The sequence below is a fragment of the Hippocampus comes genome, unplaced genomic scaffold (assembly GCF_001891065.2).
Source record: "Hippocampus comes isolate QL1 unplaced genomic scaffold, H_comes_QL1_v1.1 scaffold106, whole genome shotgun sequence".
Taxonomy (NCBI): Eukaryota; Metazoa; Chordata; class Actinopteri; order Syngnathiformes; family Syngnathidae; genus Hippocampus; species Hippocampus comes.
The window spans coordinates 161013-175479 of NW_017842055.1; the positions used below are offsets into that span (position 1 = coordinate 161013).

The window sequence follows — 14467 nt, forward strand, 5'->3', positions numbered from 1 at the left end:
CGATTGGCTGAAAAACAGTTCAGGGTGTACCCCGTCTACTTTTCTGCCCCAAGACAGCCGGTATAGGCTCCAGCACGCACTCGACGCTCGCCAGAATATGTAATATTTATACCTATACTGTATATCTATTCTTTTTTCCCCTTAAGGTCCAACAAAGGATAGCTTTCGCTGGTTTGTGCAATATGATCAAACACACACACAAATCACTGAGGTGGAACGTCTTCCGGGAGCTTGGAGGCAAGTAAATGTGAGGAACTTTCGGGACTTTTAAAACCCGGAAATGTGTCCTAAAACAGACAATACAGTAATAACTGGGTGAAGCCTTTGCGTCACCTGCTGGCCAAATTGAACCTCGCACGCTTAACCCGAGTAAACCCTGGCTGCAGCATGTTGGAGGCGGGTCTCGCCGTGGGATGAACGTAAACGCTTGCGCCCACACGTTTTGTCGCCCTCCAAGAACCTTTTTTGTAAAACTATTTCCTTGGTGTCTGTAATGATGCACCGTCTGATGACTTCACACTTTATTGAACAACCGCCTGACCGAAACCCAAATACTAACCCCCAACCATGCAGCGAGTGCGTCCTCTGCTGTACACATATGGTACTGCTCCCATCCCAGCCATTTCCACGCGAAGGACGTGATTTGACCACAACTTTTGAACCAATCTCCAGACACTCAGAACCACCGTCAACTCACCCATTTTCAGGGCCCTTAAACGCACTGGATGAGCTCTGCTGTTTCTACAACTCTCTCTTCTGCACAGACCTCTATAAGTGGAATTTTGACCCCTTCCGTCAAGCAGTTCAGTTAGCTCCGGCCCGACTGAACCCCCCGCCCGCCCCCCCAAAAAACAGGCTTAAGACTCTAATTTATACTTAGATTTCCACGTCAGTGTGAATGGTTTGTTGTCGATGTAGCCTGAGATTGTCTGGCGACCAGTGTAGGGTTCACTCCGCTTCTCTCACCAAAAGTAAGCTGGGATAGAATCAAGCTCACCAGCGACTCTCATGAGGAATCTTTAGAGAATGGATGAATGGGTGATTACCTCTTTTATCTGTAGTAATTGTTGGGCACAGGTTATCAATAAAGTCGATTTAGGTGTGTAGTTTCCAGTTTATATGCTACATTAAAAAAACTTGTTTTTGAAAATACTGTATATCCTAAGTGACATTATTCCTGACTGATGTTCATCTGCTCCTCCTCTTATTGTTTTCGTGTCCTCTCCTCTTCGGCCTCCAGCTCCCGTTGCTCTCTGACGTCGGCCTCCTTCAGCTTCTCCTGCACGTCATCCGGAATGTTGACCTCCAGCAGGTTCTCCATGCCCTGCTCCGGCTCGTCCCCGATCAGCACCTGCAGATTTGACGACCGCCACGTTGGGTGAAACCAACATCAGCTTCAGACTGGGAGTGATGTCACATTTGCAGTTGCGCCTTAGCTGCTGCTCATTAATTGCAAAAGTGATCAGCAAAGAGAAATCCAGATCGGCTCACAACATAGAGGACAATGTTTATCATCCTGGTTTATGATGCAGCTTTTACACTTGTAATCAATTGGTTGATTGGTCATACCTCAACCAGTTTTTCACATGCGGTGGTGACTCTGGGGTCCTTCTCCCATCGGTGGAATTCCCTCATGATGACGTACACGTTCTTGTCCTTCATAGTCCGTCGGCCATCTTTCGTTGCCGTCAGCTACAATGCAATATCGATGTGAGTGAGAAGAACATGAGCCAAAACATGCCAAAAACAGTTGTGGGAAGTTACTTTTACTCAAGTAAAAGGAGTGGAATCAGTACTTCGACTTTTACCAGGTTTTTTCGACACAAGTATTTATACTTTCGCTTAGGCATCACATGTGAGTACTTTTGCCAGCTCTGCTACATTTATTTGTTTGTTTGTTACCAGCATGAGTGTTTCCAAGAGCATTTTCCTGATATCGGGGTCCTCTTCTCTCTTCTTGTCCTCCGGCAGGTACTGAAGGTCCACAGGCAGACCTACACCACCATGACATCACCATCACCTTTGTCATCATCATCATCATCCTCAAACTCATCCATGTGACTCATCAGAGCTCGAACCTTCATTGTCCTCCTCACTCAGTTCTTCCGGACCGGCCAATGGAAGCAGCAGGAAGGGCAGGATGTCCACTTGATCACTTAGTAGCCACTCATGATTTGCTGCAGAAGAGTGATCATGTGACAACTGAGAAAATCGAGTTTCATAGCAGAATTTCACCGCCCCCAAATTTAAATGGCTTAATGCGACTGAAGGGGAAAAGCAAAAACAGTTGGACTAACAGTTCGATTCTTGGCCACAGAGTGGGCAACGCACACCCCTCGACACGTTGCAGTGGAAAGACTGCATCCCTGTATTGGGTTTTCAGGCTCCGCACACAGTTCTATCCTGTTTAGTAATACATATAACTGAAGCGCGGAAAAAGGTGAAATAATCATGAATGAAACAAATGGCTACAAAGAAGAATTGTTGTGAATACATAGTTAACAAGTAAATGCAAAACAGAGTGACTTGACCACTGGAAGAAAAAAAAATCTTAAAATGAGACTTACAATGAAATAAAATAATTCAAATTAGGGTGTATAAGGGCAGATACTAGCCATGCTTTGTTTTCTAGTCACAGATACATAAGAAATTATAAATGCAGTTAAGTATTGTTGTAAAACACACAACATATACTGTATACTGGCACTTGTACTGGTATGTTTTGGGCAGTGGGTATTGCTTACGCTTAAAACCCACAAAGCTCATCTGGATTTGTGACCAACAATTACATTTGCCACCTTGGGACTCTCAAATGTAATATAACCCGAACAAAAGTGACCCCAAACCAGCCCCCAACTGTTACCAAGCACTAACCCCTAACTACTACTCCATAATAAATGGATTCATCCATTTCCCATCTCTCACAACAAGTTTTATGAAAGGTTGCCATGCTGGAGCCGTGGCTTCTCACCATAGTCAAAGCAGCAGTTGCGCAGAACGCCAATGACTCCTCCACGCCGCACCGCTGACGCCTGAAACTGTGTGAAGGGCAACAAACGTTGGACCACACCCCTGGAACACACACACACATAAATTTTCCCTACTGAAAGGGTTGGAAATGACAATGATTATCATTATTATTAATAATTATTACAATGAGTACCATAGTGCATTTTAGATCCTAAACATAAAAGTTGAATCAGTATTTTTTTAAATACAAATATCTGTACTCATGCCTAAGTAAGTACATAAGTGCTTCTGCCACCCATGCATTGAATCTGGAGTGTGTGTGTGTGTGTGTGTGCGCGTGTGCGTGCGTGTGTGTTTTGCCAACACAACAGACCTGTCTTTGTCCATCAGGAAGCGTCTAGCTTCTGGCAGCTGCGTGAGATTGGACAGCAGAGGAGCAAGGTAATGCAGCTTGGCGTGAGGGTTGAAAGCCTCCGTACACAACATGTCCACCAGCTGAGCCAGGCCAACCTCCTCCTGGAGCACCTGAAAAACAAACACGTTCGGTATCATTCCTGTTCTAACGTTCGACAAAAACAGTCAAAAATAAGACAATTTGGGTCGGAAATGGACCAATCTACTACTTGGTTCAATTTGACCCAACGTTCTGGATTGTTTCCCATGTAACATTTAAAAAAATAATAAATAAATCTGGTCCAATATAGTTTAATTTACAGTCTGGTCTAGGTTGTGTAAACATTGATCGACTTCAAAGTCTAATCTTGTCTGGTCTGGTCTCACATCTGGTTGCAAGTTTAAAGTGTGGCTTAACCTAAAGTCTTGTCAATCTGATCTGGTCAGAATTTTAGAGTGTGGTCTGGTCTAAGGTCTGGTCCGGTTTAATCAAGCCTAAAGTCTGTTTTCTGGTTTGGTCTATTTTAAAGTCAAATATCAAGTCAGGTGTGGCCTGAAATGTTAAGTCTGGCCTTGTCTGAAGTTCTGGTCAAAGGTCTGATCTGGTCCAAATGTTAAAGTATGATTTAGTCCAAAGTCTCGTCCGGTATGGCTTAGTCCAAACTCGGGTATGAAATGTAAAGTCTGGTCAGACATTAAAGTTCTGGTCTAGTCTAGTCTTAAGTCTGATCTAGTCTCAAGTCCAACAAAAGGTCTTGTCTAACGTCTAGTTGATCATTTTAAATGTGGACTAGTCCAGAGTTAGTCTGCTTTAGTCTGAATGTGGGGAACAGGTTTTATTTTGAGAATGACAGTTCGGATCATGGCAAATGTAACAGATCTCGTGTCATCCAAGCTGAAGGTGTTAGTTGTAAATTGACCAGTGGAGTCCCAGCGTACCTTGAAGAGTGTCTTGCATGTCTTCTCGTGGCGCGTCAGGTTGGAAAGGATGGTGCAGATCTGGTCGGAAAACGGGTACTGCGGATCCTTGAGGTTCTTGAGCAGTGAGGGCACCATACCAACGTCTGTCACCAACACCTGGCCGTGAACATACATTCGTAATAGAAAATGAAGCTTCAAACGTGCTTCAGGAACGAAATGTTGTATTTTTTGACTCCTTTAGCTGACACTCTTTGTTCAAATTTGGGCTGAAAGTACACAGACTTGCCATTTCTGAAACACCTTAATTTAAACCAACAGTGCCAGCTAGAGGAGAAAAAAAATAGAACACAACACGCAGCAGTGTGGATTGCCACCAGTTACCTGGTGCAGAGTCTCGTCGGCCGACAGGTTGATTAGGATGTGGTAGCAGTCCTTTGCGATGGCGATGGAGGGGTCGGACGTCAGTGCAAAAAGAGCGGCTATGAAGTCAGGTTTGGTGCGGAGGAAGCGGCAGCCATCTCTGCAAAAAAAAAAAAAAAAACAGCATTGTGTGATCAATTGTGGTTCATGCTCATTATTTTATATGCAGGAAAAGCTTGATTATCATATACCGTGTTGCTGCTCACCTGTTTCCTGACAAGCCCAGGATGTAGCTGGTGGTGTGACCTTTGACGTCAGGTCGCGTCGCAGGTGTCAGAAAGGAGAGCAGCTCGGTGGCCTCTGAATCGCTCAGCATCCTCAAACATTAATGCAAAATAAACCTTTCATTTGTGATTGTCAGTGAACAGATCATAAAGCTTGGTTAACATTCGGGACTGGAATTCGTAAATTTGAAACAGAGTTACCACATCTGAATTGCAAATTTGATCTGACCCTTGATGGGTAGACACACCTATTTGTATACACACATAAAAGTCAAATTTGAAGCATTGTTATAAGTTAAAACATGATTTGTACCATACTTGGCGGAAATTATTAACTGTCAGTGCCAGCTACGAAAGTGTATTAATATAACTCGTAAGAAGTACAGTTAATTTTATTAATACTAGGTTGACTTCACGCTAACGTATCGTGCGAAGAGGCAAAAGTCACTTTTCCGGTGAAATGCGATGGTCGAACGTGTAGTTTCGTAACATTGACCTACCTTTAACTTGCTAGACAGCAGTTGGTCTCATTCTGCGTTTCATTTGTTAATTTAAAATGCGAAATGTCATGCGTCTTTCAAACTCTCACGTGTAGAATCTGCCGCAGTTACCCAAAACACATCCGGCAACGAGACCTGCACCGGAAGCTTCTACGGTAAAACACTGGGACAAACTGAGAAGCTTTCCGTGACTCCCATGGAATCACGACTATATCATTGTGCCGGAGGAAAACCGTGTACAATTAATTATTAGAAAAATAGGTTCGCAAAGCACGAATTTTCCGTCCAACCACACGCTGTGACATTCTATTCAGTTTGTTTAAAATATCATTACTCCTGCGTTGTATGCCGTTGCGTCCAAAGTTACCCAGATTCGCCGATAGAGGGGGACATTGTGAAGGTGTCACGTTCTCGCGGTAAGTGCAAAATATCGCGTTGTTTCTACCGACATTTCGTGTGCATCCACCGCGGTCTCTGCCTGCTTGCGTTTTCAAATCGAATTTTTTTGCAGAGACGGAAGTGAGCATCCAAGACGTCCGTGCATGAATCAAACACCCGAGTGTGTTAGTTGACAGATTCCTCGGTAAGAATTTCCAGGAGAGACGACCTGCTTAAAATGTAAAAAGATTTATAACACCAGCCGCCGAAAAATGGCGACTCTGGCCCGCTACCACACACACACACACACACACACACGCATACATACAAAGCAGGGTTGTTTGTTAGCTAAGTGGCTAATGGGGCGTAGCATGCTCGTTTACGTTGATGCGCTTCTATCGGAACTAGCACATAATATGGTTTGTAATAGTATCACAATGGTGTCTTGCGGTCTAAAATGATGCTTAGTTAAAACAAAACAAAACAACGTGAATCATTGCTCATTCCAGATTGTATGTTACTTGTAACCGAGGTCAAGTCAATGCCTAACACGTCGTTGTTTATGTGTTCTTGTTAACGCGTGAATCAGCGGACGTTAGTGTAGCGTTTTGTAGAAACTTAAGTGATGGAAGGAGTTTGTGTGAAGCAGTTTTTTTAGGTTCTGGCATAGCAATGGTCTGCTGACGTCACATCCGCCATCAAGAGCAGTCTGGCGATGATTTGAGCCTCATTTCTTCAAACTTTATTTTGAGTAAATGCTCGAAAAACTTTCCATGTTGGGTTGCTGCTTTATTGGATGTAATATTTATGGAATGAGTTGGATCAAGTAAATCTCTCCACATTTGTGTCTGTTTACACGCAAATAGTGACATTTTTGAGGCATTTTTGTGCTGCGTTGCAAGACTGAGCTCATCACTCTGGTTGCTGGCTGTGCTCCCGACGATCTGCTATGTCTTATAAATGTGCTTTTTGCTTTTTCTGGCCATTTAAAAGGATCTTGTCTGTGTTTCATCTGCTGATTGCTGTGCAATTTACAACGGAAGCTTTTCTCTTCACTACACTGGTTGTTTCCCCTTGTTTTTTTTCCAGTTTTTTTGGAAGTGCTTGTTGTACTTTGGTGTAGTGCCCACTCAAAGGATTTGTTTTGGTTCCTAAAGAGTTGTTGCTGCTGAAAATTCTTCATTTTGGACATATTTCTGTCAAGAGGTCCAGGCCACTTCAGCACTCAAGGACACCTCATGACTTAGGTTGCCAGTGTGTACTGGGTCGTAAATAGTCGTATGGACATCATGCCTCTATCTGCTATTGCCTTTTCCACTGGTTCTACCCAGTTCCAAGTAGAGTTGCACCATTTGCCCACCCTTAGGGTGTCCTCACTGCTCTTGCTAGATGTGATATGGTTATTTTCCACTTCGGAAGTTGACCTGTGCCGCTTGATGGAATGTGGCAGTGAAGTTGTGCTTTAGCTTTACTGAAATCTCCCTTCTATTGACAAATTGGGATATCTTCCCTGATAGGCTGGAAACCTGCCGATGTTTGTGCCTTTTTTTTCCCAACACTCTAAAATGGTGGCATAGACTAGTTGAAATAGGAATTGGAATCATGGAAGTACTCTATGTTGAAGCGATGGACTCTGACTGGAAGGTGAGCTTTGTCTTAGGGAGGAGCAAAGTTTGGCCTGGGTTGTTTGTGGAAGTTAGGAGAGTCTTCACCACATGCATGTCCATGTGCAGTCCGAGCGCATTCAAAGGAAAAAACATTCGGTGGTCATCTGATTTACGAGTTTGTTTTGCTCATTTCTACACAGAAATGAATTACAATTATATATTTTTTCCAATTAATTAAAAGTACCTTTTTAATGCTCTATAATGAATAAAAATAGCACTATTATATATATATATATATATATATATATATGAAAAAGAAATCAACAGTGTGTATGAAGTGTAATTACTGTACGTATTGTAGTATTTGTGTGCTTTTTAAGGGGCTTGGCCCAGTGAGTGACATCAGGAGCTGGAGTTGGATTGGCCAGTGGTAAGTCTGCATGTGAGCGTCTGGGTCATTTTGTATTTTTTCCTCATTAGCCAAAAAAAAAAGGCTGAAAGTGCATTGGCCACTGTGGATCGCCTTTCCCACTTACCAGAGCATTGTAGGTAAACTAATTGCTCAATTATTTTTGTTTTCTTGACTTCACTTTGACCACAGATAGGTATGTGAAGCTTGCTAAAGCACATGTAAAGTTACCTTTTTTCTTTTCTTTTAGAAATGTTGATTAATAAAAAAAATTGGCTTGGTACAGCTGATCAAATACCTTACTTTTTCTCTTTCTTTTTTTTCCTCCTCTTTTGTTGTTCTTGTTTGGTCGAACGGGGTCTTCATCCAAACAATGCAAATCACATGTAAAACGACTCCCACTGCCCAGGAAGTGAATCGACTGAGAGGATTTGCTGAATCAATATGAAATAGGGGCAGGGGCATCAATTGATAAATATTTTAACGCAAATTTCCTGGTAAGTCACGGTCCCACTGTTTTAACATAGGTCATTACAAAAACCTTTTCAATAACCTTTTTTTTTGGGGACGGGGGGGCTATTAGCGGTAGGGCTACGTTCCTATCCGTTGCGATTAGTCGGCATTATTGTATTGTTGGTGTGCTTTGTAAATGACATTGACCTTGGTTCGGAAGTCAGCTGACTTGAAATAGTTTTGACGTCTTGTTCATACAGGTTGGTGGCGCTCTTGAGCTGCGTTGTGTATATTTTTGTCTGAATATTTTGTTCAACGTGTTTTCATGGCATCGCTGTGTGCTTTGAGATTTTCCAATGAGCTGCTGCTATTTTGCTGGATGGTTATTTGCCCATGCTAATATAAGGCTAATGTTCGGTTAATGATGTGCTCTGTTGGGTTGAAAACATTTTTTTTTTCCTTCCACAGTGTTTCATTGGTGTCTGCGTTTCCCCGGTAGTGCTATGCTGTTGTGGTATCATGGTCTTTATGTGCTACTGACCTTTTTTATTTCATCTGGTGGATGCCTATTAAGATTAAGAAAATGTTTCTCATGCATATCTAAGTCTTGAAGGAAGTGTTGTTTTTTTTTTCTTTTTATTGTACAACTGTCAAGGCTTTGTTTAGGTGTCCAGCAGAGGCAGACCCAAGCCGGGATCGAACTCTGCACTGTGAGGTGGGCGTGTTAACCGGTCGACCCCCGTGCCATCCGGTGGCCACAACTACTTGTAAATCTTAAATTAGCTTAGCAATTAGTTTGGATTCTCCATCTTCTGTTGTTTACTCTTCGTCAACCCTTCGTGAGAACGATACTTGTCAGAAGTGTATCTTACTCCCTGACGGGAGGCGATGATAACTGTCAGGTGTCACTCCGGGACGTCTTAAAGCGCACTATCGAGCCAGCCTCATTGTCCGCTAACTGGTGTGGCATATGTGGGACCGCCTGCTTCCTGAGCATAGGTGACGTAAGCGCATTGTGCCACATTAACGTACGCTCTTGCATCTACCACAGCTCACCTTTTGTGGGAATATCTCTGCGGTTCAAACAGCAGGGGGAAAACCACCCAAAATCTGTTGATTCTCAGTTTTGCTATGCAACGTGTTTAATGAGGCGCAAAATGCTAATTTTGACTTGCAAACTGTGACCGCTTATTTTCAGCCTTGCGTTCAATGGTGGCACGTAAGATTAAGCATGACATCCCCGGCATTGATTTTAAAATGGTGCCTTTTTGTTTTCTTTCTCATCCATTTTTACATTCCATCTGTTCGCCGATCAAATGACAGGATTGCATCAAGCTTTTCCCAACATGACAAGCCATACTATACTACTGCGAAGGTTACTCGATAGTAGACCAGTTTGATGCGGTTATTTCGAACCTGATGCACTGGAAACATGGGAAAATGCGTTCTGAGCAAGACTATACTGATAGGTTGAAACAAGGTTTTTACATTTTTGAATTGACTAAAATGTCACATACATTGGGCGGAGACATGTTTGGGGCCCTTGTTTTGGAGATCTTGTAGGTCTTTACTGATTCTGTGCTCTGTTAATTGTGGCCTGCTACATTTATTCTATGACATAATTCCTGTATACAAATTTAAACTGTCCCTGCCTGATGTTAATTCTGTTTTGGAAGCTTGAGCTCATTACTCTCCAAGTAGTAGACTAAATTCAAGTGTTAAAGATGGACTTGGAGTTCAGCTTTTTTTTTTTTTTTTTTCCTTCCTCTGCAAATGTTTCGCTCCTTCACCCCCAATTCCTCACGAAAGAACCGCTGGTTTCCAAATGTTTGGTTAGGATGCCCCAAAAAGTTCCACGTTTTGGAATAAAATATCATTACATGTTTGCCATATATCTGGAAACCAGGGGTCTGGTTTCTTTGTTCCTCATCTGACGGCAGTGTTGCTCTCTCCCCAGGTTGTAGGCCTGTTGATTAGCTGTCAGTATGGCGGTAGTCATCAGACTGCAAGGTCTGCCCATAGTGGCCGGCACCATGGACATCAGGCACTTCTTCTCTGGCCTCACCATCCCTGATGGGGGCGTGCACATCGTGGGTGGCGAGCATGGCGAGGCCTTCATTGTCTTTGCCACCGACGAGGACGCTCGGCTGGGAATGATGCGCACAGGTGGGTCCATTAAGGGCTCCAAAGTGTCGTTGTTGCTCAGCAGCAAGACAGAAATGCAGAACATGATTGAGTTGAGCAGGCGGAGGTTTGAGGGTGGCACGGCTGCACCTGAGACCGCCACGCCTACGACGGCGAATCGCCCGACTTCCGCGGCGGCTATACCCGCCATACAGTCGGCCGCGGCGGGGAGAAGTGGTAGCCATGGAAACCCCAGTTTCAGTAATACTCCCGCAGTGGTGACTGCAAGCTCTTCACAGGAGACTCCCATTCACAAAGCCGCTGCTAGCCTGGCGAGTATGGTGCCCAACTTTCCTCACGGCTACAACGCTGCCCCCGCCATTACAGCAGCCCTGACGTCTCTAAACGCAGGCCCTCCGCTGATCGCGCCCATGCCAACGATGCCCACGTTACCCACGGTTCCTCCTCCTGTGTCGTCCTTACCCCCTGTCCCTACTGTCAGCCAACTTTCCCATGGGCCTCCTGTACCCCCAATGTCCCACCTGTCACATCTGCCTTCTTTGCCACCTTTCAACCCCACCATGCCCCCACCCGGAGGACTTGCCACAGGCCTCCCCCTCAGTACCCCAAACCCTATGCTGTTCAATCCCCTCACTCCTCTTGCGTCTCTGGGCCTCCAGGCTCACATGAAGGCAGCTGCAGCCACAGCCACTGCAATTGGTGTGTCTAATCCAGATGAGTTGTTTGTCCTCTTGCAGAACCTCTCATTCTCCTGTTCAGAGATGGAGATCAGGGATTTTTTTCGGGGTCTGGGGGTGGACGGAGTGCGCTTGTTGAGAGACGGCCAAGGTCGTCCGACCGGCCGAGCCATGGTCAAATTTTTCTTGCCCCAAGATAGCTTTGAGGCCGTGAAGCGGGGTGGTGGCATGATGGGTCAAAGGTTCATCGAGGTCACCCCGGGCTCTGAGAGGCAATGGGCCACCCTCAATCACAGCGCGATGGGGCTGACTTCTCAAAATATCGCTAAACCAAACATTCAAGACCAGAACCAACGTCATACTCAAGCCAGCGACATGGGTCGGGAACAGCGAGGGAGGTCTAGATCTCCACATCGTCAAGAATTCTGTGTTTACCTGAAGGGCCTCCCCTACGAGGCTGACAAAAAACAGATCAAGGAGTTCTTCAAGAACTTGTCCGTGGTGGAGGACACTATGTACATCGCCTACGGCCCCAATGGACGAGCCACAGGAGAAGGCTTTCTGGAGTTCAAAACGGAGCAGGATTACAAGACTGCACTGGGTTCCCACATGCAATACATGGGTTCTCGCTTCATCCAAGTGCACCCCATCAGCTACAAGGGAATGCTGGAAAAGATTGACTCCATTCGTAAGCGCGAAGCAATGCAGAATGATGGCAAGAACCAGGATGGCCTCAAAACGCCAAGAAACTGCGCTCATATCACCAACATCCCTTACAATATCTCCAAGAAGGACGTGCGTGCCTTCCTGGAGGGCATTGGGCTTTATGAAGACACGCTAAAGGTTCTGACTGATAGCCACGGCAACGGTTTAGGGCAGGCGGTCTTCCAGCTTCAGACCGAGGAAGACGCCCGTAAAACGGAAAGACTTCACCGCCAGAAGCTCAATGGCCGTGATGCATTCGTTCATCTTGTGACCTTTGAGCAGATGAAGGAAATTGAGAGGAACCCTCCGCCCCAAAACAAGAGAGGCCAAAGAAGTCAAATCCAGACCCAGCAGAGCCAGAAGCATGGCCAAGGCCAGCACCTGCCGACCCAGGCGGTTCCGCAGCAGCCCCAGATCAATCCCTTCGCAGGGATTGGCGGTGAGGAGTTTAACTTCCTAAGAACCACAATGGGAAACATCAACAGTTCTCCATTTGTCACCCCGTTCTCCACTCCTGGAAATGGTGTAGCGGGACCACCTCCCCTGCCCCCGTTGGCAGTAGGACTTGGTGAAGTCAATCTTGCGGTCGCTCCTCCACTTATCGCAGGTCTTCCCGGAGCTCCACTCCTTGAGCCGCCGGGTTTTCGACCGGGTGCGCCAGGGGGGCCTGCGTTTGGTCAGGATGGTCTGAGGGGCTTGGTGCCCTTTGACAACAGCAGCAGGAAACCAAGTGGAGCAGTACAGAACAGAGGTGGACTTGGGGCTAACAACAACAACAACCAAGCACGTCAAGGGGGAGCGCCTCCCGGTGGACCTCCAGGTTTCAACCCGGGCGCAGAGGGTCTCTCCACTGCCCCCGGGGCACCCAACAACTCTAACAGTCAGCGCTCTGCCGCCTCCGCTGCTGCCCCAACAATAGTCAAGCTGCAGAACATGCCCTTCACTGTCACCGCCGACGAGCTCATGGACTTCTTCTATGGCTACGACGTGCTCCCCGGATCCGTCTGCTTGCAGTTCAGTGACAAAGGCCTACCCACCGGCGAGGCCATGGTTGCCTTCCAGAACCCGGAAGAGGCCGCCGCCGCCGTCATGGATCTAAACGACAGGCCCATCGGAGCACGGAAAGTCAAAATTAGTCTTGGTTAAGGAACCTCCTCGTCTCAAGACCCTAACTGCACAGACTGACTCTAAATGTACCCCTTTTACGCTGAACCGGTGCCGGTTGGGTACTGGTGGTGAGAGGTTGCTGGCTTCGTGTTGACTGGTTGATAGTGGAGTTTCGTGCATTCGCTACTTGGTATTGATGGTCTCTGTAATTGTGATGTGTTCACAAAAACTCACCCTAACAGCACACATCTCACGTCACCTGGAGCAGTTCTGAATCCATGTTTATATCTAGCAAGACAAAACCAAATAACCAAATGAATAAAAAAAAAAAACATCAGTCTAACCGAAGATGCTGATTATGAGAGGAAAATGTGGCGATAGCTCCGGGCTTGTTTTACTTGTCAAAACGTTGGCTGTAACAAGTTTTGCTCTGATCAACCAAAAGTTTTGACGTCACTGAGGGGCCAGCACTCTGGATGGAATATAAAAAATGAACACAAAATGTTGAAGAATCAATCCCATTGCTAGTGTTGTTGAAGTTCCATTGCGCCAGCAATACCAGCGGTGAAGGCCCTGAGCAGATTTTCATGGCAAAAGGTCCAACATGTACTCGAAGCAAGCAACAGAATAGAGAGTTCGGAAAATAGCCTCAATCGTCTGCCAGTGGAAGATGCTGCAAGGTTGGCCTCAGTATTTTAGCTCCTAGTGCGTTTACGGTTAAAAATAACAAAAAACTCCAAAGAACTGGGACTTATTTTTGCCACTAATTCCGAACAAGCTCTTGACCTTTGTGAAAGCATTGCGCAACCACTTGAAGACTTGTATGTTGCATTTTTAAGGCCATTTCGAAGTCACTAACTTGATGACCATGATGATGACAAATTGCCTGGGGAAAAAAATGCAGAATTGTGTTCTGTCGCTATGGTAACACTCATGTTGCTGCCTCGATGCGTGTACGTCATGTGCCCCAGCTGAGGTTCTTTCACATTTGCGGTCGCTATGCTAGTGCCGCCACATTGCTGTGTTGCTACGCTAATACCGTTTACCTGTTGTTATTGTTGCGGTTAAAACACGTGCGTTTCCGTTTGTTCTCTTGCTGTCAAACTCAATGAACTCTGCTGTTGTGCTTTTTCCACATGAAATGTCTGCTCTTTTTATTTCTCTGCTTCTGTGTCGCATTGATGATGATGATGGAAAGCAACTATAAGTTGTCACTGCAGCTGCAAAGGGGTGAAAATGTTCGCCAAGTTTCCAGTAAATGTCCATGGGAAGGTAATCTGGAGAATTTTTGTTTGGTACCTGTCCTTTAGAATTATAAGAATTCACCGGAATTGTAGGTAATATCATGGCAGCGCATCGTATTCAAGAAAATATGTAACACGGTGCCTTGAGATACCCCTGACCCATCTTAAGTGTTTTTGGAGATACGAGCTGTCATGCGGACCCGTTTTTTTGCTTCCACTTTGTGCAAAAATTTGACAGACAAGTGCTGTGTGGTGGCGACGAACTTAACTCACGTCACAGCAAGCAACAATTTGGCAAATAGTGAGCAATTCTT

The 14467-nt window shown here is 45.4% G+C and overlaps 2 protein-coding genes across 2 annotated transcripts; one reads left to right on the plus strand and one right to left on the minus strand.

Moving 5' to 3' along the window:
* Positions 1 to 1033: 1033 nt before the first annotated feature.
* Positions 1034 to 5634, minus strand: hgh1 (HGH1 homolog (S. cerevisiae)). Its single transcript, XM_019860497.1, has 10 exons — positions 5429 to 5634; positions 4911 to 5020; positions 4666 to 4804; positions 4303 to 4440; positions 3344 to 3495; positions 2972 to 3072; positions 2079 to 2177; positions 1903 to 1994; positions 1570 to 1692; positions 1034 to 1351 (listed from the first exon to the last, which is right to left on the minus strand). Exons 2-10 carry the CDS (start codon positions 5018 to 5020, stop codon positions 1205 to 1207), a joined length of 1101 nt encoding a protein of 366 aa, XP_019716056.1. The 5' UTR covers positions 5429 to 5634; the 3' UTR covers positions 1034 to 1204.
* Positions 5635 to 5832: 198 nt separating this feature from the next.
* On the plus strand, positions 5833 to 14467 carry rbm12 (RNA binding motif protein 12). The gene is made up of 2 exons (XM_019860495.1): positions 5833 to 6011; positions 10233 to 14467. The coding sequence occupies exon 2, from the start codon at positions 10261 to 10263 to the stop codon at positions 12946 to 12948; it is 2688 nt and encodes an 895-aa protein (XP_019716054.1). The 5' UTR covers positions 5833 to 6011; positions 10233 to 10260; the 3' UTR covers positions 12949 to 14467.